Raw genomic sequence first — 26449 nt, 5'->3', positions numbered from 1 at the left:
TGACAACTTTCGTGAATGAAAGACCTCTTTTCTTTTTACGATCGCTTCGAACTGTAACTACGATCACTATTCTATAAGATTGTATAAAACTTAAAAATTTAGAGTAGGTATTTCCTAAACCCTTTTTCATTCCTGTCCCTTCTATGAAGTCTTGTTTATTTGCCATGACAACATCGACACATCGGTCTTGACAATCTGCAGACACGTTTAATCGATTCAAAGCATGAGTACGAGGTTAACGTATCCGAAACTTGCTAAGTAAAGCTAGTGAATTTCAAAAGTTTAATAGAATTAAAGCAAGCAAACAAGTGTATACCTAAATAATCCTATCTTATTAAGTACATGGACAGTGATAGTTATATAATTAAAAAACGATGGTTCGTTGTAACGAACATTGAGATTTGAGAAAATAGAATAGAATAGATATTCAGTGAATTATGGCTGAATTGGAGGCCGAAATTACACAAAGAGACATGGAAGATGAGGAAGACGAAGACATTGATGATGATAATATTATACAAACTAGAGATTCCATTCTACACATGGATTATCGGTATAAAGAACATTTTCATTAAATTTATACGAGTAAATACACATGGATGTCTTAAACATTTTATTTAAAAAAATGCATATGCAGTATACCTATGTAGAAGTTTGTCTCGTTAGTATTTTGATTTATTGAAAGTTCTTTTTACGAATTCGGAATAGTTACATATATTAATAGATCAAAATAAAATACTCTGTATGTAGAAATTGGGTAGAGAATTTGATTTTCACAGAATATACTGGATACGCGAGAGAGTGATGAAGTTTTTGGGAATAACTGGTCACGAGCTACTCTTCTACAAGCTTCTAAACGTAAATTGAATTTTTCTAATATAAATTAATTAAAGTAATCCCTAAATTATATTGCAAAGTGATATTTATCTTACTACTTTACCTTGATATTATTTTTACACTTTTGCATAAGTTTCCACTAAATATATTTTGAAAATAATAGGCGAATAATCGGTACTACGAGGATAAACTGTTAAATTTTTTGATACTTGACATTTACGGAGTAACGAACCTCGAGAATAAAGTAATATTTTTCTACGCAACTTACTACACTGAAATCGTTCGAAAGGAAGTTCCAGTATGGGAAAGTAAGTACGTTTTCTGTACACTGTTTTGCTTGGTAAATGGAATTTTATGCTTTATATTATAATGCGTTAATATTAATGCTGTACGACTACGTATTCCTGTAATACGAATTCTATCGCGATAGAAAAGATCTTGAAGACCGACAAGAAAATTAGCAAGACGAAAGGCAGAAGAAAATTTAAGAGAAGCAGAGCAAAGACTCCAAAATTGGACCCGAGCGCGATTCTGGCTTTGCTCGAGCAGTCTACTATGACTATACGATCGCAACAAGAGTCAACGATAAGTACAATCAGCGAAGAGGAAACCGTGGACCTGGACGAGGAAGAGGCGGAGGGTGAAGAGGAAGAGGAGGAACCAGAAGAGGAAGAACCGCAAGAAATTGGTAGCGGCGATAGTTTGAACCAGTCTCAGAAAAAAGAACAATCAGATAGCGTTACTACTGGTAAAACTATACAAAAATTATGTACTTATCAAAAATCAATAATCGTGTTTAAATGCAATTACTCAAATGCACGAAATTTAATAATCGTTCGAGGGTGAAATAGTAACTAACGAATTTACAACGGTTTGGAACACCAGCAAATATCAGTAGTAAACTGTAAATTTGTTTCAATGAATTAAATTTCTTTTTAGACAGTTCGACATTCGTGCCACCGCCAGGGGAGGAGGACAAATATGTTCTGACGAAAGTATGAGGCTTGCACGTTTCATTTCGTAGCTTTTCACGCGTAATTGGCGTCTTGTTGAATACACGGAAACAATGATTGTAGAAAATGGTGGAGAAAGTACGAAAGGTACCGATGCTTCATATGATATGTGGCGAATTGGACGGTGGCAGGACAGATTTGCAAGACGTCACATTATTCTATTTTCTGAGAACGTCGGATCAGGGTATACCTTCCTTCGATTCTTACCAGGAATGCACTGAGAAGATCACGAGTTATCTGGCTGTTGGATCCCTGCATGGAAAGTTTCTAGTTTCTCTAAATAGAATGCTTGTTCAGGTACAAAAGACAGGGCAGAATTGGGCAAAATGTAATCTGATTGCACAGCGTTATTCGCGTTTAATAGTATCCGTAAAATACTTCCATTCGAAGAATTAATAACTTGCTAGAAGACTCGTATAGTAGTTAATCAATATCTCACTTAGCTATAAATACATTCTAGCAATGGGATCAGTGATTATTATTTGAATTTTCTATGCTGCATTTCTTCCTTCCACGATTTATTACTGCAGGTGTTCAGACCATTGGTGGAGAGTCAATTCCAAGGACCAAAGTTCTCAGAAACCATTAAAGACTCAGACTCGGATGACGATGATGAACCACCTAGTCTGATGCAACTCATAGAGACTAGAGTACGTTAAATTAATTGCCTGCGTACTTGGAAGTTTCGCTTCGTTTAAGAATTACTTCGTAATTAAGCACGATTTATATTTTGCTTCGTGAATGTAATTTTTTAATTGTCGATCGAGCAGAGTTCGATCTTCAGGAGACCGTCAGAATTTCGCAGAGTGTCCATGGTGATACAAAAGAAACAAGCTTTAAGGTTTGAGAAAGAGGAGAGAGAGGTATCGTTGAAAGACGACGTGAAAGATACTAAACCGAAATCAGACCACGACATCCACAAGACTTCCAGTGTAGATTTCGACGAATTGGCGAGTAAAACGAAGACAATCGAAAAGACTCAGACAACTCAGTCATTCGACCAGAGCAAGAAGGATATCTTGTCCTATTTGGATAAATTAATACACAGCGTGGAATGGTTGGTAATCAAAATATTAACATCGTTGAACTCTGAATTAAAATTAACAATAGGCGATCGTCTGATCATTGAAAAAGAACGTCCAATCGTCCAAAAAGAAAATGTTCATCTCGTAAAAGATTACACGAATTTTTCTGACGGTCAACGTGTTAGTGTAGATTAGTGTAATTCGTTTACTTCGACTAATACTCTTCGTCAGGACTCTGGAAAACATAGAAGGCGACATTTTGCTTACGATGCCAAATATACCGAAGCTCGAGGACCCGAACATCACCGACGAAATGTTGGAAAAAGACAAACAAGTGATCGAGCAACTCGAAAATGTAATAATGTCTTGGGGAGTGCACATACAAAAGGTGATTGCAAAGATGCCTTAGAATTATTTCTTCGAATGTATGGGAATAGACAATAAAGGTTTGGAAAAAAATTGTCAAGGGAGAATGCACGTATACATATGTGTCAGTTAAATGGAAGAAGTATTATCGTTTCAGGTCTTGGAATCGTTTCAAACGAAAGTACCTCAGGGTAACGGCCCGTTGGCTGAGTGTAGTTATTGGCAAGACCGAGAGACGGGATTATTGATGCTGGTCGAGCAGTTGAAGACTTCCATAGCTCGAAGGATTTTAGGCGTGTTGAATAATGTGCTTTCGCCGATCGCCTCGAATTTCGAATACTTTTACGCGGATCTCTGGAAATTTTACGCGGAGGCCAGGGACAACAACAGATTCCTTCAAACTGTTATAAGATACTTCAAAGTAAGAACGATCGTTTTGCGAGAGTTTTTGTTTCCCAAAATTCTCAGAAATTTAAAGATAACATCTTCTAACTAAAACATTAATTATAAGAACCAAAGAACGTAAAGTCACAGACCAGCAATTATTTTCAAAAGTAAAAATTAGGAATAAAAAAGTAGAGTAAAAAGAAAGCCAAAAATATATTAGGTATAAATGAAGCATATTCAAGTAGGAAAGAAGTACAATAAAATATATTTATTTGAGTCATATTTGGAACAAGAATGATTATAATTTTTGTTACTTTTTTGGTTGTGTACACTCGTCTAAGATTTAAAAACTCCTGAAAAGGACGAAACATCATATGCATGTGAGCAAACAACGTTATATTGTTGAATTTCTGTCTCACCAAAAGACGATACGAACTACTGAAATTGTTCATCTGCTGCACATGGAAGACAACGTAAAATATGCAATCATGTGTAATTTGACGTCTGCCTGTAGCTAATCGCAGAGTCGGATTCCTTCAAATCCATTACACAGGCCATTACGTCACTGATAGAAGGATTGAGAATGATTTGGGTGCTCTCAGGCTATTATTCCTCCGAAGAGAAAATGATGGGTTTGCTGGAGAGGATATCGTGGCAACTTTGTCAGAACGTGATTGAAAACTTGTCGATCAAAAACCTTTTCAAGTAAGTTGCTTGGACGTTAATTGGACACACTTACAGAACGTAGAAAAGGTGTCGTCGATTTATCTTCCATCCATATTATACCTGGAAGAGTTTTTGAATAAATTGAATAAATAAAATTGCCTGTACAAGCTACCTTACGAGTAGAGAAGTCAAGAAGTAAAACCATTTAATAATACCTACTTTACGACGTTTATCTCCCAGAAAACCTTTGGAGGAGATTCTACGCCAGACAGACGAAGCTCACACGATGCTGAAGAGTTGGAAAACGACCTATCTGAAGCACAGAGAGGACATCGAGATCTCGGGGAAAGGGATGCGTTGGGAGTTCGATCAGAAACGATTGTTTCAAGGAACAGAGTACATAGCTTTCGTCTGCGATGGCCTTAATCAAATCGCGAACGTACTACAGGATTTCTACAATGTGTTCGGACCCCATCTGAAGTCCATAATCAGCGATCCAGCGCAAATCGATACCATAATAAAGAGGGTCGCTAGGTTGACCCTACCGATCCAGGAGGCAGACTTCAACATCTACGACGAGTTCAATAAAGAGAATTGGGAAGCGACTATGACCTGGTTTTACGAGGAAGTGCATTTCCTTGAGAACGAGGCGAGATTCTTTATTGACGAGTGTTTCATGGCACTGATAAACGCGGAGGAAGCGTTGGAAGTGCTTTTAAAATTTAAGAACACGAAGACCAGGAAGACCATTCACGAGCAACTGTTGAGAAAGTTTGACGTTATCGTGCAACAGTTCAGCAAAGAAATCAGTATGGTCGAGGGCATATATAACAGAGGTGAAACGTTTAATTATCCAAATGAGGCTTCGACGTTTCTCTGTTGCAAACTCGACTGGATTGTTGTTTTTAATTGTCAGGCAAACGAAATCCGCCTCTGTTGACGTATCATCCACCCACGGCTGGCGCCATATTTTGGATCAAACAGCTGTTCCATCGATTGAAAAATCCAGTCCTGACGTTGCAAAACATTCCGGAATTGAAGCACAGCGAATTGAAGTTACTCGCTTTCAGCCAGTACCTCGAGGTCGCTAAGCAAATGAAAACTTTCGAGGAATCGAAGTTCAACGCGTGGGTCGACAAGGCAAAGTTCGTCGTGCAAAGCACCATGAAGAAGAGCGTTCTGAAGATGGTGGAGTTAGAACCGGACAAAGGTTAACAATATTTAAATATTAATTAAGTACCACCAAAGTAAACGATTATCGTAAATTAGAGCCACGGATTTATCGTTCGTCGAAAAGAAGGAAAATTCGTTGTAGGTGTGCTGACGTTCCCAGACACAGAGAAGGAGTTAACAAACGTTCAGACCATTCACATGTCGAAGAAGGCGAGGAATAAGAATTTCGGTTCCCCCGGCTCGACGTCTCAGAGATCGATTCAAAGGAGCGACGCTCAGATCTCGAAACCAAGCATCGGTGACTTGATCTTATAAATGCTACGTTTGTCTTGAATGTACGGTGATTTGTCGATTTCTGAAACAGAAACTGGTAGTTCGGGAGCTACTAGTTGGAAGAGGAAAGGAGGAGACGCCAAAAGCGAATCTAAAGGGTTGTTTCAGTCTCATAAAGGTCCCAAGTCGTCTACGATGTCTTCTTTAGTGGACAAACAAGGGCACGGGACGAAGATCACTTGGACAGAGTTTATGAGTGGCACGATCTCGATAGAATGTCAGCTTCGCTTTGAAGTGAACTTTGACCCGAAAGTATTCGAGGTTATACATGAGGTACTTTCTGTTTATGGAGATAAAATAGAGTAAATGTTATAGTTAAACTTTACATAGATGCAGTTCCGAAAGTAGTGACATTTAATAAATAATTGAACCACTATTAGAAGCAGTAAACCTTCCTCTTTAAAATGGTTTTTGGTTTTTGTCGATCCGACTTTCCGTTTTCGAGATATCGCAATTTATGTAAAGGGGTAATTTTTCTAATTCGACTGTCTCTGTCTTCGTCTAACGCGTCGGACCTCCTTGTCGCACGTTGACCCACTAACCGAGTGACCGAGTCACGTAGTATTTACTATTTACTACGCGCGCGTGCAGTCAACGACCTTGCAAGTCCGTAGTAAGAGAGTTCATTGATCTCGCGACGTAAACGAAGCTTCGCACCCCCATATCTCCAAAACTAGTCACCGCATCGACTTGAAACTAAAATTGCTATATCTCCGGAACTAATAGAGCTATCGACTCTCACAAACGCTCATTTTAAAGGGCATTTCATCGTCTATCATATGAGCACATCAACTATACCAATTTATGCTGTCTTCTATGTTTAATTTCACATTTACTTTGACACTATGCATCCAAGAAAGTTTCAGCAATTCCTATTAATTATACAACTAGTGTGCGGTAAAACTGGATTATAAATTGTTTAGTGTTAAACAATTGAAAGATAAATAGTTACTCGATAGTTTTAGTATTCTTGAGGATCTCTTACTGTCCACCTGTTTATTTGTATTTTATACAGGCTGAATTAATAGAGCAATTGGGATTTGAAATATCACCCGTGATAAAAGAAGTCGCCATTCAAAGGGATCGATTAAGAAAAGATATCGACGTTACGGAGAGAATGATTCAACAATACAACGAGATGATTGACAAAATGGACAAGGCAGACGTACGTACGAAAGTCTGCTAAAGTCGAGAACTTAATCGAACGTGGTTCTTGCTTCTAAGGTATATTAGGATTATAAATGTCTTCGTTCCATGCAGATACAATTACTGAGCACCACGCTCCTGGAGGTTGAAAAGTATATTCAACCCGGCGTGATGCGTTTGAATTGGGACTCTCTGAATATAACAGATTACGCAAACAACTGTGTAAAGTTATTGAAAGATCTGAACTCGATCATGGATCAAATTAACCATATGAAAAAGGATCTCGATAATAGAATAAGTCACGATCTACAGAGCTACAACCTGTTTTCTCTGCCCCTCAAACTGTACGAAACGAAAGAACTATTGCCATGCAAGGTTTCGTGTATCTTCAAACTTTAAATTTAGCTAATTTATGATTGATTAAAAACAAATCTCGATAGCTTGCATAACGTAGTCTATATTTATCCGATCAAATAATCAAAATACATTGTTCTCGATTATCGTTTAAAGACATACTTTCAAGAGATTCAGAACCGAAGGACAGAGCTGGTAACCGCGATGGTGAAGATCTACAAATCGACAAGCCCGATATTGAAGAAGCTCGAAAGCTTAGTAATAGGGACGTCCACTGGTAAAAGTTCATCCATGCAGCTTTTCTACGAAAAATACGAGAAGAAATTGTTTAACGCGTTCATAATGTACGCTGTTATTTTTCACGGATCCTCCGTTAATTCTAACGATATTACTAACCTCGTAGGTGCATGGTCAGCAACTTGGAGGTCTTCAACAAAATGCTGATGAGTTTCACGCCGATCTTTCAAATAGACGCAGTGTTAATCGCCTCGGAGGCGGTATTAAGACCGTCGCCCAGCGAGATTTATACCATTATACTTCAGAACGCGAAGAATCTGCTGGATCATTTGAAATCTTTCCCTAGATGGATGAATGGAACCTGCTTGGAGTGTCCGCGTCAGAAAAAGAATGATTCGGAAGAATTCATAACGATTAGCTTCCACGAGGATGTCATGAGCATTCAGGTAAATTGTAAAAAAAGTTTTTCCTTTGTTGTAGAATAGGATCAGAAGTTTCGAAATAAGGTATAGAATTTGGAAGGAATAGAAATTATTAAATTTGTAACTTTGTCAGTTTATTGATCGTAAAATGACTTCTGATGTAACATTATGTTTACTAAATCTTTCATATCGTAGTCTAATCTTATATATTCAAACTATGTAGAGAAAATGGGAACTCAGAGCAACACATTTATTTTTAGAATTATTATTGTCTTTGCACAGGTGGTCAATGATAATATACTATCGATCCAAGCATCGGCACACAAACTAGCGTTGGAATCTTGGCACTATTTGCACAGATGGAAGAAGTATAGCAATCTTTGGTCCTTCGATAAGACTTTGGCGGCCGAGAAATTCGCCAACACGTCGCCCACCCTTTTCCAGTACGACGAAAAATTCGTGTTTTACAACAATATTCTCGAAGAACTGGTGGACATAGAGTCACATTTCGACTTGTATTGCATACGGTAATAGAGACTTTTCTTACAAACAATTTACGCGAATTCTATCACAAAGTCTATCTACCTTCGACGAGTCTCACAGAGTGTTTCGAAATTAACTACTTCTCGAACGATATTTATTCGAACTAATATGTTTCCTAAAAATTATAAATTTCCTGAGATTAGCATTAATCTTCATCCCCTGTTGTCTGGTGTCGAACAACACGCCAACGAGTGGAAGCAAGTGCTGGGCAATTTTCTGTTAGCCGAAACTGTCCAGGGAATGAACGACTTGAAAACGATGATCGAAAACTTCCGCGGCCAAGTCGAGCTCGTGATCACTGGCTTAGATCGTTTCACGTCGGTCATGCAAGCGATATCTGACATAAAGAAAACCGCCATTCAGGCGGAGGTTCGATTCAAAACTTATCAGGTCTGTTAAAAATTTAAATTTAATTTAAATCTCTGTCCTCGCGAGTAGAATTTCCAGCTACGGTTCGTGAACGTTGTTTGGAATCTAATTCCACGACTGTTTCAGGAAACGTTTCGAACTTTTCGCGGACACGGAATTACATTTCCCGAGGAGGACGAACAAATGGCTTTAAATCTGCAACGTGATTGGGAATCGCTTTACCTGGGCGCTCTGTACAGAGCCTCGACCCTCGAAAGTACTTGCGACAGGTTCTCGGAGATGACGCAGGAACAGACACACAACTTCCTGGCGGAACTAGCGGAGTTCTCTGAAGATTTCGAGAAAAACGGTCCGGGTAGCGTCGAAGAAAACTTGGAACTCGGATTGAAAAAGATGGATGTACGTTTTGAATATATTTCGAAGTTGATTTTCCTAATATTCTGAACGAAGTTTAATTTACACGACTCACGTGCTCGAATTTTTATCGAATTCGCGTTCAGGAATACGGGAAACTGATCGCCAAGTACGAAGAGAGACGTATCAGCATGATCAATTCGGAGCTGCTGTTCGATCTTCCAGCGACCGATTACACGGTCTTTCTGAACATCAAAAAGGAATACGAAGGGATGGAGATGTTGTTCGATCTGTACAAGCAACAGAAGCACGCTAGAAACGAGTGGGCTCAGACACTTTGGGTGAATCTAAATCCTCAGCTGCTGATCGACGGCATGGATCATTTCATCAGGATGTTCCGAAGGTTTCCAAAGTTCGTTAGAAGCTCCGCCATCGGGCAAGTCTTGGACGCGAACATGAAGAGCTTCAAGAACTCGGTGCCGTTGTTCATCGAGCTGAAGAACGAAGCTATGCGCGAAAGACATTGGAAAGAACTGATGAAAAAGACTGGACAGCATTTCGACATGGACCCAGATAGGTGCGAGGACGATTGATAATAATCGACAAAAGTGAAAAACATCGAGAAACTTGTGAATTTTAATAGTAATCAGTGTACGATCAGTGACCGATGTGCTTCGTTTATTTTTTAAATTTTTACCAATGATGCACGTTCTTTTTCTGTTTATATTTTTGTACCATTTGTAGATTTTTGTTCTTTTTTATTTTTTATTTTATAGAATGTAATTGCTTAAATACAACAGTAGTGAATGCAAAATTAAATTAAGATAGGTATCATCCCTCCATTGCTATTCTTAGAATAAGTTATTCTTCTTTTTTTTTAGAGAAAGAGAGTTTACGATTTTAGAAAGACTATTTATCTTTAAGAATAATAAGAACTTTCTAGACAATGAAACAGCACGAAATAAAAATATTGAAGGGGTGAGTCTATAGTTCAGTGAATGAAAGTTCGTAGGGACGTTAGGTTAATAGCTCTCTGAGAAAATGCAAAGTACGACGTGAATTTTGTTCTTAAAGGTTCACCCTAGAAAATATGTTCGCGATGGAGCTTGGAAAGTATCAAGATATCGCCAAAGAAATTGTGATGAATGCTGTGAAGGAGCTTTCAATAGAGAGAGGCTTGAAAGAATTGACTGAGGTCTGGAAACATATGGAGTTCACTGTTGTGAAGCATTTTAAGGGTACAAAAAAACAGAGCATTGCAATTCTTTTTCAAAGCTTTCAAAAAAGGCAGCCATGTGTAGAAAAATTTAATTTCACGCTTTCAATTAATTTTTTCAACGAGATATTATTTCTTTTTCCATCATACTACAAATTACGCATCTCTTCCACTATGTAACTAAATTTAGATAGTCGTTAAACATTTTTCTTTAGGTATCGAGGACCGTGGATTCATCCTCGGGCCCATCGACGAATTAAACCAAGTTTTAGAAGACAATATGATGAACGTGAATGGCATGGCCGCCTCGCAATTTATCGGTCCTTTTCTCAGAAGCGTGCAGAAATGGGAGGACATCATGCACACGATTTCCGAGGTTCTAGAACTGTGGACGCAGCTTCAAAAGAAATGGTTGTATCTCGAGGGCATTTTCGTGGGCGGTGACATTCGGATGCAGTTGCCAGACGAGGCGAAGAAGTTCGACGAAATCGACAAGTCGTTTAGGAAGACCATGAACGACACGTCGAAGAGATTGAACGTTCTCGAGTGTTGCACTATTAAAGGTAAAATTAATAAATAGGACGATGGATTGTAGTGTCTTAGCTGTAAGGTTAACTAACAAATTTTGGAACTGTATATTGACAATGTAAGTTATATAGCTTATAAAATTCCCTGAAACGTTAAAATCGATTCGTTCGAGTTTCTGGTTAAAATTTAATAAATTAGTCGAAGGTTTTAAATTGAGAAATGTTGCTGGAAATTTAGGTCGAAAGGAGGATTTCGAAGCGATGATCCACGGACTCGACAAGTGCCAGAAGTCCCTTACGGATTATTTGAACGCGAAACGGGCGATCTTTCCAAGATTCACTTTCCTCAGTGACGACGAATTACTCAGTATACTTGGCAGTGGAGAACCCACAGCCATTCAAGAACACATAGGAAAGATGTTCGATAATTTGGACAAATTCAGGTTCGAACTGAGCAACACCGATCGAGTTGTGGCCACAGCTTTGATATCTTCCGAGAGGGAAGTTATGGAGTTTCGAAACGAAGTCCTCACCGATGGGAAGATCGAGGAATGGATGGTGGTTGCTCTCGAGGAAATGAAGAAGTCGAATCGATACCTGACGAAGAAAGCTGTCTACAATTACGGAAAGGTGAAACGAGAAAAGGAAGGTAAAATTCAAGCGTAACTTAATTGAATTCTCTAGGTAAGAAGACCGAGAACTGAATGGATGCTCGATTTCCAAGGAATGATGATCCTAGCGGCGGATCAAATATGGTGGACAGCAGAGGTGGAAAACGTGTTCGTGAAGATTTCACGAGGTGAAAAACGTGCAATGAAAGAGGTACGTCGTTTATTCGTCTGATTAAGTTGTACGAATTTTAACACTCGCTTTGCATTTAGTATTTGAAACAATTGAACGATCAGCTGAACGAAGTGGTAACTTTAATGGGTGGCGATACGTTGACAAACAACGATAGAAAGAAGTTTGATATGATACTGACGCTCGACGTTCACATGCGAGACATTGTCGAAGGCTTCGTTAGGGACAATATTATAGATCCTACGGAATTCGAATGGGAAAGTCAACTGAGGTTCGTTTCTCTTTAGAAAGCAATTAGAAAGCTTGGCTTTTCTACGTTAAATTTAACGCGATCAGTTTTCAAAATAGAGATTACAAATTTTTTGTGAAGATTTTATTGGGTTCACGACCTGGACAATGTCTGGATGCACCAGTGCACGGGAACGTTCGAATACGGATACGAATACATGGGTCTTAACGGCAGGCTTGTGGTTACACCTTTAACTGGCAGAATATATTTAACTATTACTCAGGCTCTCTCGATGCACCTGGGCGGTGCTCCTGCAGGTCAGTGCTGCATGCGTGCGAAAGATTTCCCTGACATTCACAATTACGAAACAGTATTATAAATACGAGAAGTATTAACGGGATTCGTAGACGTTCAGAATCAAATAAAGAGTATAAGATTATCTCTTAATAGAGATTCTATCAAGAATCTAATGGAAAGTATTATACCATGAATATTTGGAAAATTGATTTTTTAATTTTTCGTATTTTTTAAGACCTCCAAAATGCAAACTATTGTTTTAATTTATATCACAGGGATTTTTGGAGATATTGTAAATAGATTATATTACTTGATAATTTTATACTTTACGTAAGGGCCTGCTGGTACTGGTAAGACAGAGACTACAAAGGACTTGGCCAAAGCGTTGGGATTATTATGCATCGTTACAAATTGTGGCGAAGGAATGGATTACGTGGCAATTGGGAAGACACTTAGCGGTTTGGCGCAATGTGGTGCATGGGGATGCTTCGATGAGTTCAATCGTATCGACATTTCGGTGCTTTCTGTAATTTCCACGCAGCTGCAAACAATACGTTCCGCGTTGCAAGTGAAAGCAACAAGATTCCTGGTAAACATATTAGAACAAATCCTTACCTTGTAACGTACAAGTCGAATAGTTTACGCCTAACTTTACTATCTTAAATAACTCCTAAACTAACCATCGTATATAAAATATTTTCACACAAAATTTCTTTATAAAAAGAAAAAATTCTATTTCACACGTGGATTCAAGAATGTGTATACAAAGACACAAGTAAAAGCACAAACTAGTATCTATGACTCGAGAATTCACCTCACTTTGATCCATTAGAAAGTGCTGCTGCCTTAATGATCGATTGCCCATATCAAATGTTCATCGATCATTCTCTCAACATTGAAAGCGATTTTTTTACAGTTCTTTCCTTTCTCGTTACGTGTAGGAAAAGACAGACATACAGGAATGCCAAGTTGCTTTGCACTATGCTATTTTTATTCTAAACAGGAATGGAATGCAACTAATATTTTAAAAAATAGACTTTCAGACATTTTTTCAAGTCCAAATCAAAGAGATATCATACACTTGAAAATTACAAAATACAACAATAGTGCAAATGAAACACTTAAAAGCGTTGGGAGCTGCTGGTAATAATATTGAAATATAATTCGGAGAGCCAGAGGGTTAATAGAATTTTAATAGACTTTCAACGCCAACATTTTGTAGTTTCGTTGTAACTGACTTATATTTGTGACCTGTTTTCTATTGTTTTATACGAATAATTTTCTCTATGCTAGTTCGAGTCCCAGGACATCGTTCTCGACAGCAAAGTAGGCATATTCATAACAATGAATCCTGGATACGCTGGTCGCACGGAATTGCCAGAATCTGTGAAAGCGCTCTTCAGGCCTGTAGTTTGCATAGTTCCGGATAACGAGCTGATCTGTCAGATAAAGTTGTTCAGTTCCGGGTTCTTGACCGCCAAAGTTCTAGCCAAGAAAATGACTGTCCTGTATAAACTGGCGCGCGATCAACTGAGCAAGCAGAATCACTACGACTTTGGTCTGAGAGCCCTCAAATCCGTGCTCAATATGGCTGGTCACCTTAAACGAACTTCCGGCGACCTGGAGGAAAGTTTGGTGCTCATGAGAGCCCTCAGGGACATGAACGTACCAAAATTTATCTTCGACGACGTGCCTTTGTTCTTGGGTTTGATCGCGGACCTCTTTCCGGATCTCGATTGCCCCAGAGTTCATTATCCGGATTTTAACGAGGCTGTGAATCACGTCCTCGAAGAACACGGATACTGCATTTTGGATGAGCAAGTAATACTTGTTATTGAATATATGATAATTCGACGCGCGATAATAATTTAAGGCTAAACGATGCTTCGCTTTAAACTAATGTAGTAAAGAGAGATAATGTTAATAGAGTTACAATCTACACAAGTAGTTTACAATATTAACTTAAATTGTTACGTTATCGAGCGAAAGAATTACACGTTCTTGGTTTTGTTCATCAGATCGACAAAGTTGTTCAATTGTACGAAGTGATGATGACCAGACACTCGACCATGATAGTTGGGCCCACAGGCGGAGGTAAAACTGTCGTGATCGAAACCTTGTGCGGAGCACAGACTCGTTTAGGGAAACCAACGAAACTTTTTACTCTAAATCCAAAGGTATTGATTAGGCAGAGAAACAACGAAATTCGATGGATAATAATTCGAAATCTAATTCGAGGCATGCACGGTGAACGAACTTTACGGAGTGCTGGATCCAACGACTCGCGATTGGACAGACGGTCTTCTGAGCAATATTTTCCGCGAAGTGAACAGACCTCTGGAGACGGACTCGAGTGAATTAAGATATATTCTCTTCGACGGCGACGTGGATCCTCAATGGATCGAAAATATGAACTCGGTGATGGACGACAACAAATTGCTGACTCTAGCGAATCAGGAGAGGATCAGAATGCTGAATCATTGCAGCCTACTGTTCGAAGTAATCTTAAATAACATGTTTTCCATTATTTTACTGAACTTTTAATATAATGTTAGCTCGTCATAGTTGTACCCAGAATCACAAGGGTTAAAACATTGTTATAGAAATTGAATCTAAAATTATGTAATTGCAATATCACTGTATTTTGATCTATGGTAACCACAGCATGCAAAAAGTAAATTTTGCTTTTCAAAGTCAAGAATTATGAACTGTTTAGAAGAGAAGAGAATCCTTAAAACTCGAAGTCGTTTGGAAATTGATTGCCTGACTTAATAGACTCAAATTTTCACTTTCGTTATAAAAGGTAGGCGACCTGCAGTATGCATCGCCGGCGACAGTGTCGAGAGCTGGCATGGTGTACGTAGATCCGAAGAACCTGGGTTACCATCCTTACATAGACAAATGGTTACGGGGCAAAAACAAATCCGACCAGGAGTTCTTGAGGAAAACGTGCGAGAAGTACGTGGACGGCGCAATCGAGCTCATTATACACGGAATGTTAGGCATGCAGGCGGTACAGCCGCTTAAGATGATCATACCACAAACTGGATTGAACATGGTAACAATTACAACTTTATGGGCTAATTAACTCAGGCTTCTATGGCCTTTGAGATCAAGGAAAGAATCAGCTCGCGATCTACCTTGACGTATTTGTAAGAAAATATGCAACTTGACAATTTATTCGTACAAACTTAATTTTTTGTGGTCTTGTGTCGAACAGGACTTAACATAGAATTTGTCGATTATTGTTATACCATCTCACAATTATTTAATCAGTAATTTAATATGATTAAAACAAGACTAGGTCAAGAGTAGGATGTGTGTTTATATTACACTGTTAGTTCTCACTTGAATGTTCACATTCGTAAACATAAGGATTGTCTATTTTAATCATAAGATACTACTTCTATAGTAAATGTGTTACTATGAGTTAAAACAGACGCGTATTCTTGCGTTATATTTTCATTTTTCGTGTCAGGTAGCACAACTCTGTTACGTCTTCGACGGCCTACTATCGATTCTGGATGAAGCTTTAGCCATTGCGGCTCGAACCGAAGACGACGAAGATGTACATCCGGAGCTATTGATCACCAGGGATGAAATTCTCGAAGCAATGTATATACAAGCCTGTTACTGGTCGTTGGGTGCTACTTTAGTCGCTGAAAATAAGCCAGAGTTCGACGAGTACATTAAAAAAACAAGTGGACTCATGCTCGTTCAAGACACCGTCGATAAACCAGCGACTGTGCGCAAGTATAGTTTGAAAAATGCCGAGTGACTATTTCTAAATTTTAGAAATAGAAACAATTGGAAAGAATATCGTCAGACAGATGTCAGAATGACAGTTTCATAATTTATTAACAGGATACCTTCCTGTAACGTACAGGACATTGTACGATTACTATCTGGACATAAAACAGAACATTTGGGTACCATGGATGTTCTTGATCCCCAAATACGTGCACGACAGACAGAAAAATTTCTCAGAAATCTTGGTTCCCACCATCGATACTCTAAGAACGACCTGGTTTATCCAAACGATGAATACGCTTAATCGTCCGGCACTTTTGGTTGGCGAGACTGGCACCGCGAAGACAGCTATAATCCAGGAATTTCTACGACACCTGAACAATGAAAAATACGTAAGTTGTCGAAGATATACAACGATACGTAAAGCTTTACTATCACGATGTTGAACAGAATCAACTTCTAATCAATTTCTCGTCGAGAACAACGTCGATGGACGTGCAAAACAACATAGAAGCAGTGGTAGATAAAAGAACAAGGGAGACGTACGGTCCACCACCTGGCAAGAAACTGTTGGTATTCATCGATGACATGAACATGCCAATGGTGGACACTTATGGCACTCAGCAACCAATCGCTCTTCTCAAGTTTCTGTTCGAAAGAGGCGGATTTTACGATCGCGGAAAAGATCTATCGATGATGTATATGAAAGATATGTGTAAGTTTAATTGGAGCATCTTGATTATATGCTGCTCCTTTTATTTTTTAACATTTGTACCTCTGAGTCAGTATATGGCCTGGGAAAAATTGTAATGGGAGATTCTAGAGGCCAAAATAAGACGAAAATCAAGGATACTAATTTGTTGATTGAGGCTTCGTTAAAAAGTTATAGAAACATTTCTGACCACACAGTATATTTTTGGTAAAGAATTTTTTTCTCGAAAGTATGTGGGATTTCGGGGATATGTCTATTCGCCAAAAATGATTGTAATGGACCCCCGTGACTAAAAATAATTTTTTTAGAACGATTTGAAATTTTTTAATTGTGTCGAAAAATTTAACACCTTCTCGAATTTTTTTCTCGAAACTGGGTAAGATTTCAAGGGTATGTCTATTGACCAAAAATGATTATAATTGACCCTTTCGACTGAAAATAATTTTTCCAGAACGATGTGAAATTTTTTTGAAATTTCAGTGAAACATATCAACGGTATGGTCAGACATGAAATTTACAGTAATGAATTTTTTTCTCGAAACTGCGTAGGATTTCGAGGATATGTCTATTCACCGAAAATGATTGTAATGGACCCCCGCAACCGAAAATATTTTTTTTAGAACGATTTGAAATTTTTTAATTTCGCCGAAAAATTTTCTGATTTTTAACGAAGCCTCAATTAAAGGGCCGAACACCCTCTATGTATACGTTATTTCTTCATTGTATTTAGTTTCTCTATATAAAATGAGTTCGATAAATAAATAAATTATCCTATAACCTATCCTTATACGTATAACGAACAATTTAGGCTACCTAGCAGCAATGGGAGAACCAGGTGGCGGCAGAAACGATGTCGATCCAAGATTCATCTCCATGTTTTCCGTTTACAACGTTACAATTCCATCGAACGAAACTCTCAACTATATTTACACGAATATACTAGGTGGACACTTCGAAATATTCGAGGAAGAAGTGCAAGCAATCACCGGGGATTTGGTGCAAATAACGTTGGATCTTTACGAGGTTTCGTTTATTTTATAAATTCTTCTTGAAAAAATTTTACTAACGATGTCATAGTTTTCTACTTTCTTCGTACTGTTCAGATAGTTACTGCGGAATTGCTACCAACACCAAACAAATTCCATTACATTTTCAACATGCGAGACCTCTCGAGGATCACGGCTGGCCTTCTCCAAAGCCACCCAGATTACTTGCCAACAGTGAAACAAATCGTCAGACTCTGGAGGAACGAGTTCACCAGGGTCATATGTGATCGTCTGATCAACGAAGAAGTAACGTTCAAACCCGTTTTCGTTAATTTCACAACAGTGGAAAATTCACTGCGTTTCTTGAATCACAGGACGAGAACCTGGTCAATGAACGCATAAAGGAAAAGATCGAGGAGCACTGGGAAGACGAACACGAAGTGATCGAATATACCATGAGAGATCCTCTGCTTTTTGGCGACTTCAGGAACGCGATCCACGAAGAGGAACCGCGATTCTACGAAGACTTGCTGGATTTCGAGGCCGTCTACAATTTGTTTCTAGAGGTACAGACACTTTAAAGACACACAGGCCCAGTGAACAATCCTCTGCATAATCGAATCTCTGCTCTATTTACATCAGTGTCGATATAAATGATGAAATGATACACTGACAGATTTTCGAGGACTATAACGAGAGGAATATGACAAAACTCCATATGGTCCTGTTCAACGATGCACTCGAACACCTGACCAGAGTTCACAGGGCACTCAGGATGCACCGTGGTCACGTTCTGGTCATTGGTATCGGTGGAAGTGGCAAGAAATCGGTGATAAAGTTGGCTGCGTTCGCAGCAGGCTTTCAGATCTTCGAGATCGGTTTGAGTCGCGGCTACAACGAGGCGTCCTTTCGCGAGGACATGAAAACGCTCTACAACATGGTCGGTGTGGATAATAAGAGGGTCGTGTTCCTCTTCACGTCCTCTCATATCGTGGACGAGAGTTTTTTGGAACTCGTGAACAACATGCTGATGATAGGCGTCGTGCCGTCTCTGTACACCGATGAGGAGAAGGACGAAGTCATTAACCTTACCAGAGATCAGGCTAAGGATGCTGGTTTTGGGGTTACCAGGTCAAATATTTAATTACAAATTGCTTGGAATATTGATTTCTGATAATTTGTGGTCGAGAAACTTTCCATATTCAATGTATTAAGAGAGTACTCTGGTTTAGAAGACTAGTCTTTTAATAAATAATAATAGCATCGCTTCTCCGTTACAGGGAAAGCGTATGGTCGTATTTTGTAAAAACAAGCATGTCGAATTTACGAATCGCGTTATCCATGAGCCCAGCTGGAGATTCCTTAAGAATGAGATGTCGTAGTTATCCTGGATTGGTGAACAGCACAACGATAGATTGGATGTTCCCTTGGCCCGAACAGGCTCTAGTAGCAGTGGCTAACGTTACTCTCAGAGACGTATGTGTAACGACAAAACCCTCAACTCGTCTGCTTCCAATCCAGACTTTGTCACGACCATTTAAAAAATTTAAATTCCCCTATATCGTTGCCTAATGATTGTAGAATCCAAACGTACCACAAAACTACAGGGAATTACTAGTAGAACACATGGTGTACGTGCACAAAACGGTCTGCGATTACACGGTCGAGTTTCAAACGAAATTACGAAGACGAAACTACGTGACCCCGAAGCACTATCTGGATTTCATAAACACGTACTTGAACCTTTTGCTGGAGACGAAGGAGTACATTAGCTCGCAATGCGATCGACTTTCCGGAGGTGTGTACCAACAGTTTCGAATGTTTTTTCTTTCAATAGCTTTTTGTAAGGAATTTTCTATGTTCAACAACCGTGTTTCGAAGGTTTGCAAAAGATCGCGGAGGCCTCGGTGACGCTGACCGAGCTCAACGAGATCCTCGCAGTGCAAAGGGTAAAAGTGTCGGATCAAACGAAGAACTGCGAGCAATTGCTCTCCTCTATCGGCGAGAGCACGGATATTGCGGTTGAAAAGAAGCAGCTGAGCGAGGAGAAAAGAAAGGAAATAGAAGATCAGAGAAAAATTATTAATAAAGAACAAACGGAAGCCAGGCAAGCGTTGGCCGAGGCGCAACCTGCCCTCGACGCTGCTAGATTGGCTCTTGGGGAGCTCGATAAAGCGGATATTACTGAAATAAGGTTTTTCTTCGTTCCCCGGCAGTTAATGAAATTCCTTAGAGACCTATTTCCTCTTAAAATTGAAAAAAGTCAATTTAATAACGCCTTCCGTCAGGCATGTCAAACAGTCGCGAAGTCACACGCGGTCATCTTTATTGGAATTTGCGGTCGACTCGTTTCATTATTTTTCAAACGCAAACTGACTTTAATGTTGCTACGTTTGATCGTTTGAGATATCATTCAATCTAATAAGTCGAATGAATTCTTAGATCCTTCGCGACTCCACCGGAGGCCGTGCAAATAGTCTCGGAATGCGTGGCAATGTTACGAGGCGTAAAGGATATCTCTTGGAAGGGCGCGAAGGGAATGATGAGCGATCCCGCGTTCCTGAGGACGTTGCAAGAAATGAACTGCGATAAAATCACGCTGAAGCAGCAACAAGCAGTCAGAGCACACTTGAAGAAAACCACCAAGCTGGACCAAATGCAGTACATCAGCAAAGCTGGATTTGGCCTCTACAAATTCGTACTCGCCGTGTTGGACTACTGCGCCGTTTTCAGAGAGGTAGTTTGGATTTTCTTCTAAACGTAGAATAAATGCGTGTAACAAAGGATATCACCCAAGTTTATATTATTAAGAAACTACCTTTAAAAGTCGGAGGTTGAGGACCAATTTGAAACACGGGAAATTAGTAATCGTTGTCTGGTTTAGGTGAAACCAAAAATAGATCGAGTTAAAGAGCTGGAGGAGGAATCTGTACGAGCTCGAAAGGCTTTGGAGCGAGAGGAACGAGAATTGAGGAGGATCGAGAAGGCCATAGGTGAACTGAACGCGAAGTACGAGAACGCGATGACGGAGAGGCAGAAGCTGCAAGAAGAGACGGATCTTCTGCAGAGGCGATTGATAGCCGCCGACAAATTAATCAACGGCCTTTCTTCGGAGACCGACCGATGGAAAGTGGAATTGAAAAACTTACAGGGACAAATCGAGACGATCGTTGGCAACTGTCTCCTCTCCGCTGGATTCCTCGCGTATTGCGGACCGTTTTCGTACGAGTATCGAAATCAGATGTTGTACAACGATTGGATGAAGAGCGTGGTGGAGAAAGAGATCCCTTTCACGGAGACCTTTAAAATAGAAACGCAACTGAGCAGCGACGTCGAAGTTAGCACGTAAGATTTCTTACTTAAAGTGAAAGATCAACCTACAGGTATTGGTAAAATATAGTAAACTGCCTAAAACTGCTTCCAACGCGATGAAAGAAGATTTAAAGAACGCTGACGTTTTTTGAATAGAATGATCATCTCCATAAATTCACGAATTTTTCACTAGAACTTAAATATTTTATTTTTCAATTTTCGTTTACTAAAAACTGTTATAATCCATGGTAAGTTATGAATTTCATCCGAAAGAAGAACTCTTAATAGTCAGCTAGATTGTACAAAAAGAGGATAGATCCGAACATATGTATTTATATCGTCTTACGATCTTTCGTTACACAATCATTAACGAGTCTACATTCTCCTAAGTTGGACGTCAGAAGGTCTACCGCCGGATGAACTATCGGTGCAAAACGGTATTTTAACAACAAGAGCATCGAGGTTCCCGATTTGCATCGATCCTCAGCAACAAGCTCTTAACTGGATAAAGAAGAAGGAGCAGAAGAATCTGAAGATACTCTCGTTCACGGACGCGGACTTCCTGAAGCACGTGGAACTGGCGATAAAGTATGGCCTTCCAGTTTTGTTCCAAGACGTCGACGAAGTCGATCCCGTCTTGGACAACCTTCTGTCGAGAAACATACAAAGTAATAAAACTAACAGAGCTCCTGATTAGAACCTCGAAGTACTGAGTTACGGTCATGGAACATTGTTGTAGATGTTAGCGGTCGGATGTTCGTTCTCCTCGGTGATAAAGAAGTAGACTACGATCCGAAATTTCGGATGTACCTGACGACCAAAGTGTCGAATCCAATGTTTGATCCTGCTCTGTACGCCAAGGCCACCGTGATCAATTACATGGTGACCCTTGGGGTTAATATTTCAGTTTTCTTATCACAATAGCGAAGAGAAACCGTGGCAAGAGAAAAGATCAAAGGGACAATCGAGACATCTCGTTACAGGGCTTGGAAGACCAACTGCTGTCGGTGGTGGTAAGGACAGAAAGACCGGACGTGGAAGAGCAACGCGAAACTTTGATCATCGAGACCAGCGAGAACAAGAATTTACTCCAGCAGCTCGAAGACAGTTTGCTGCTGGAGATCGCCACCAATCAGGGCAATATGCTGGACAACCTGGAGCTGGTGGAAACATTGGAGAACACGAAATCGAGCGCGAACGAAGTGATGACGAAACTGTACCTGGGCGAAGTCACAGCAGCGGACGTGAACAAACTACGAGACGGATATCGATCGGTGGCGAAGCGTGGAGCGATCTTATTTTTCGTCTTGGCTGATATGGCGACGGTGAACACTATGTACCAGTACTCGTTGATAAGTTACGTGGAAGTGTTCGCTAATTCCCTGAAGAAATCACTGCCGGATCCATCGTTGCAACACCGTCTGAATAATATCATTCTGATGTTGACGAAGAACGTGTACGATTACGGTTGCACGGGTATATTTGAAAGGCACAAGCTTCTCTTCTCGTTCCAAATTTGCACTCGACTGCAGCAGAGCTTGAATCGCGTCCTCCAGCCGCAACTGGACTTCTTCATCAAGGGCAGTATCGAGCTACAAAAATCGCCCAAGGCCAATCCCACTAATTGGCTACCCGCTGCCAGATGGGTGGACCTACTTAAACTGAGCACCGACTTCCCGGACACTTTCGGTCGACTTCCGGAGGAATTGCAACAGCACGGAGAGGAATGGCAAAATGTACGCTGACTAGATCTGAAGTAAAATGTCGAACGAACGTTTTTTAATTCGATACTTCAGGAATCAAAACATATTATCAGTAATTCGAGTAGTGATAAATCAAACTAAAAAGTAAATATGTTCTTTCTCCTGGGAGAAAGAGCAAGATTGGTTATCAGATTATTGACACTAGGTATCAGTATCTTATCAATCAAAATACAGACAACATTGTTACAGAACTTTTTCAATATACAATTTACATTAGAAATGACAAGTTTCATGATCTGCTCATTTAAACTGTGATCTGTGTTACTAGTGGTACGACATGGATGATCCAGAATCCGAAGATTTCCCTCTGGATTACTCCGAGAAGTTGCAACCCTTCGAAAAATTAATGTTGATACGATGTTTTCGCGTCGATCGTGTGTATCGAGGCGTCATCAATTACATCAGTAAAATCATGGGCGAAGAGTATATCACCCCGCCTCACATCAGCTTTGAAATGATTTTCGAACAAAGTATGCCCTCGATGCCTGTCGTTTTCATTCTGAGCCCTGGATCGGATCCATCGTCCGAATTGATGAAATTAGCCGAAGGATATGGTTTCGGGGGCGGAAAATTTAAATACTTGTCGCTGGGGCAGGGCCAAGAAAAGGTTAATAAAGAAATTAATTTATTCGTAATACTGCTGGAGATTGAATTTATACAATTGTAGTTTATTATTCTTATTAATTGGTAGCTGATTACGATAACGAAGAAAAATGAATATTCTACCCTAAGATTGTTGATAGATTCTTTCAACTCTGATCCAAGACAAGATTTTCTGGATCAACCTATCAATTAATACCCATTTTATCACACAAATTTTGGATTTAGACTGCGATAGAATTACTGGAATTAGCTGTATCGAGAGGGCAATGGCTGATGCTGCAAAATTGCCATCTGCTGTTAAGCTTCACAAGGGAGCTGGAAAAACTTCTGGAAAGTACTGGAAAGCTACATCCCGACTTTCGTTTATGGCTGACGACAGATCCAACTCCCAATTTTCCTATTGGAATATTACAAAAGTCCTTTAAAGGTTCCATTAAGGCACTCTGTACATAAATATATACTTTGAGATTTGGACTAACTTAATGATTCTTATTTCTAGTGGTTACGGAGCCACCGAGTGGTTTGAAGTTAAATCTCGAGAACACTTACTTCAAAATTAAACCCAACACCTTGAGTGCCTGCGAGCATCCCGTTTACAAACACCTAATTTACGTTCTAGCTTTTTATCACGCGGTAGTCCAGGTAAATCCGAAGAAAGTCGATCGCGAAAGACTGTTGCATCTACCGTTCGAGTGTTAAATGAAAGTTGACCAACAGGAAAGAAGAAGGTATGACAAAATTGGCTGGAACATAAGCTACGATTTCAACGAATCGGATTTCAACGTATGTACGACTATCCTAGACACGTATTTGACCAAGGCATTTAAAGCAAACGACACCAGGATACCTTGGAACAGCTTGAAGTATCTTATAGGCGAAGTACGTTCATAATGACCCTATTGTTTTAAGATAGAGTATCTTTGCGTACTCCAAACACTCGGTACTATAATATTTATGTGCTTTAAGAATGAATGGAATTACAGAAAAGAATTATCTATATTTTGTTATGATAATTTGGTCGCTGAAAATTCTTTTAAAAATAGTATTTTGTTAAATCAGGTAATGTACGGTGGAAGAGTGATAGACAGTTACGATCGTCGAGTCTCCGAAACCTACATGGACGAATATTTCGGGGACTTTTTGTTCGACGTCTTTCAGCCCTTCCATTTCTATCACGACGAATACGTTGATTACGTGATACCGCCGGAAGGGGAACGTGACGATTACCTGAAGTTCATTCAGGAACTCCCACTGGTGAATTCCCCGGAAGTCTTTGGACTCCATCCAAATGCCGAAATTGGGTACTTCACTCAAGCAGTGAAGGAAATGTGGAACAATCTTATAGAATTGCAACCGCAAACTGGTAAGGGCGTAGCAAGAATTCCTAAATCCCTAACACGATGTCGTTAATAATATATCTATAAAAGTAGATTCGAGTCCTGAACAGTTCTAAAAAATGTTTTATTTTTCTGCAAACTTGCCATTAATATCGTTTCCTGCTTATTTATTTTATTTTTGAGAATTCAAACATACTCTAATATTGCGAACGATACGATTTCAGTCCGCTTAGACAAAATGGGTGAGTTATTATTACGAAGTAAAGATAATTATCACCGTGTAAATTTTGCACGAACATTTCTGAAATCCTAGAGGTCAGCGGAACTGGAATAAGCAAAGATGAATTTATCGACAACATTGCCAAGGAGATCTTGAACAAAGTTCCTACGGAGTTCGATCTGATTAAAGTGAAGAAAGCTTTCGGGGTATCCGTGACGCCGACAGCGATCGTTCTTTTCCAAGAATTGGAGAGATTTAATAAGTTAATTAGCACGATGAAGAGGACGCTATCGCATTTAAGCAAGGTCCGTATTCCTCTAATCTTCAAATATTTATATTAAAATATTTCTACGCGACATCAGGCTATTGCTGGGGAAATTGGAATGGACACGCTGTTGGAGAGCATTGCTACAGCTTTGTACAATGGTGTACTACCAAAAGAATGGGCCAGATTAGCGCCAGATACGAGAAAGAACCTTGCTGGTTGGATGGAACACTTCGAAAAGAGAATACAACAATATACTGACTGGGTAAAATAAACGAGAATCCCAAGAAACAATCACTTGAAGAAAACTAATAATGTCAATTATTACTATTTTTTTAAATATTGTAGTCAGGCGCGAACGAGCCAATAGTTCTCTGGATAGCCGGATTACACATTCCAGAAACTTATTTAGCAGCTCTCGTACAAATGGCTTGTCGCAGAAACGATTGGTCCCTCGATCGTTCGCTCACTTACACGGAGGTATCGAAGTACAGCAAGCCTGATCAAATAGAAGAGAGACCAGACCAGGTAATAACTTAATTTAAAATTCAATACTTATACTAAGATGATCCATAAATGTTTTCCACTAAATAAAAGCTACCCTTCGTGTAAACTTCATTAAAAGAAAATTATGTAGGGTTGCTATGTCAGCGGTTTGTATCTGGAAGGTGCTAGATGGGACATGGAAGAAAAGTGTCTGAGAAGATCGCATCCAAAGATCCTAGTCGAAGAGCTACCGATACTTATCGTTATTCCAGTCGAAGCTCATCGACTCAGGCTTCAAGTACATCAAATTCTATCGTTTCGTTAATTTGAGTTACTTGGATATTTGATTACTAGGTTTCTATATTGTAGAATACTTTCAAAACTCCCGTGTACACGACGTCTAATCGACGCAACGCGATGGGAGAAGGTCTGGTGTTCGAAGCAAACCTTGCTACGCCAGAGCACATATCGCACTGGGTGCTTCAGGGAGTTTGTTTAATATTAAATACCGATTAAGAGATTAAACAGTGATTTCGTAAGAAAAACGACACGCGTAGGGAAACATGATACAATCTGCAATTTTATTTGTACAGTGACGATGTAAGTATTGAAAGAATATTATGTAAGAAAGGAATTTTTTGAAAATTCGCTTGATTATTCCAGTATTTTTATTTTATTTCGAAAAGGAATAATAGAAGTATTTACAAACATCTTATATTT

General features: G+C 39.5%; 1 protein-coding gene across 1 annotated transcript; it reads left to right on the top strand.

Moving 5' to 3' along the window:
• The first annotated feature begins 437 nt into the window (after positions 1–437).
• Positions 438–26245, top strand: Dhc98d (Dynein heavy chain at 89D). The gene is made up of 60 exons (XM_076765536.1): positions 438–553; positions 780–858; positions 1001–1145; positions 1268–1585; positions 1777–1832; positions 1914–2147; positions 2381–2500; positions 2621–2907; positions 3107–3263; positions 3399–3662; positions 4143–4333; positions 4535–5130; positions 5211–5504; positions 5610–5765; positions 5832–6073; positions 6816–6965; positions 7061–7321; positions 7457–7644; positions 7704–7983; positions 8242–8486; positions 8646–8892; positions 8998–9270; positions 9372–9802; positions 10300–10463; positions 10657–11004; positions 11207–11598; positions 11653–11790; positions 11850–12040; positions 12140–12315; positions 12631–12884; positions 13589–14116; positions 14314–14472; positions 14534–14794; positions 15099–15353; positions 15774–16044; positions 16160–16437; positions 16496–16760; positions 17566–17780; positions 17861–18049; positions 18118–18309; positions 18420–18874; positions 19024–19219; positions 19325–19541; positions 19625–19937; positions 20186–20480; positions 20628–21088; positions 21446–21723; positions 21795–21949; positions 22039–22791; positions 23087–23425; positions 23647–23848; positions 23921–24063; positions 24139–24300; positions 24481–24784; positions 24983–25000; positions 25072–25283; positions 25341–25508; positions 25592–25771; positions 25881–26027; positions 26099–26245. The coding sequence occupies exons 1-60, from the start codon at positions 438–440 to the stop codon at positions 26243–26245; spliced, it is 14751 nt and encodes a 4916-aa protein (XP_076621651.1).
• Positions 26246–26449: the final 204 nt, after the last annotated feature.

Source organism: Colletes latitarsis, chromosome 5, assembly GCF_051014445.1.
Source record: "Colletes latitarsis isolate SP2378_abdomen chromosome 5, iyColLati1, whole genome shotgun sequence".
NCBI classification, from domain to species: domain Eukaryota; kingdom Metazoa; phylum Arthropoda; class Insecta; order Hymenoptera; family Colletidae; genus Colletes; species Colletes latitarsis.
This window is presented reverse-complemented; position numbering and strand designations above follow the sequence as displayed.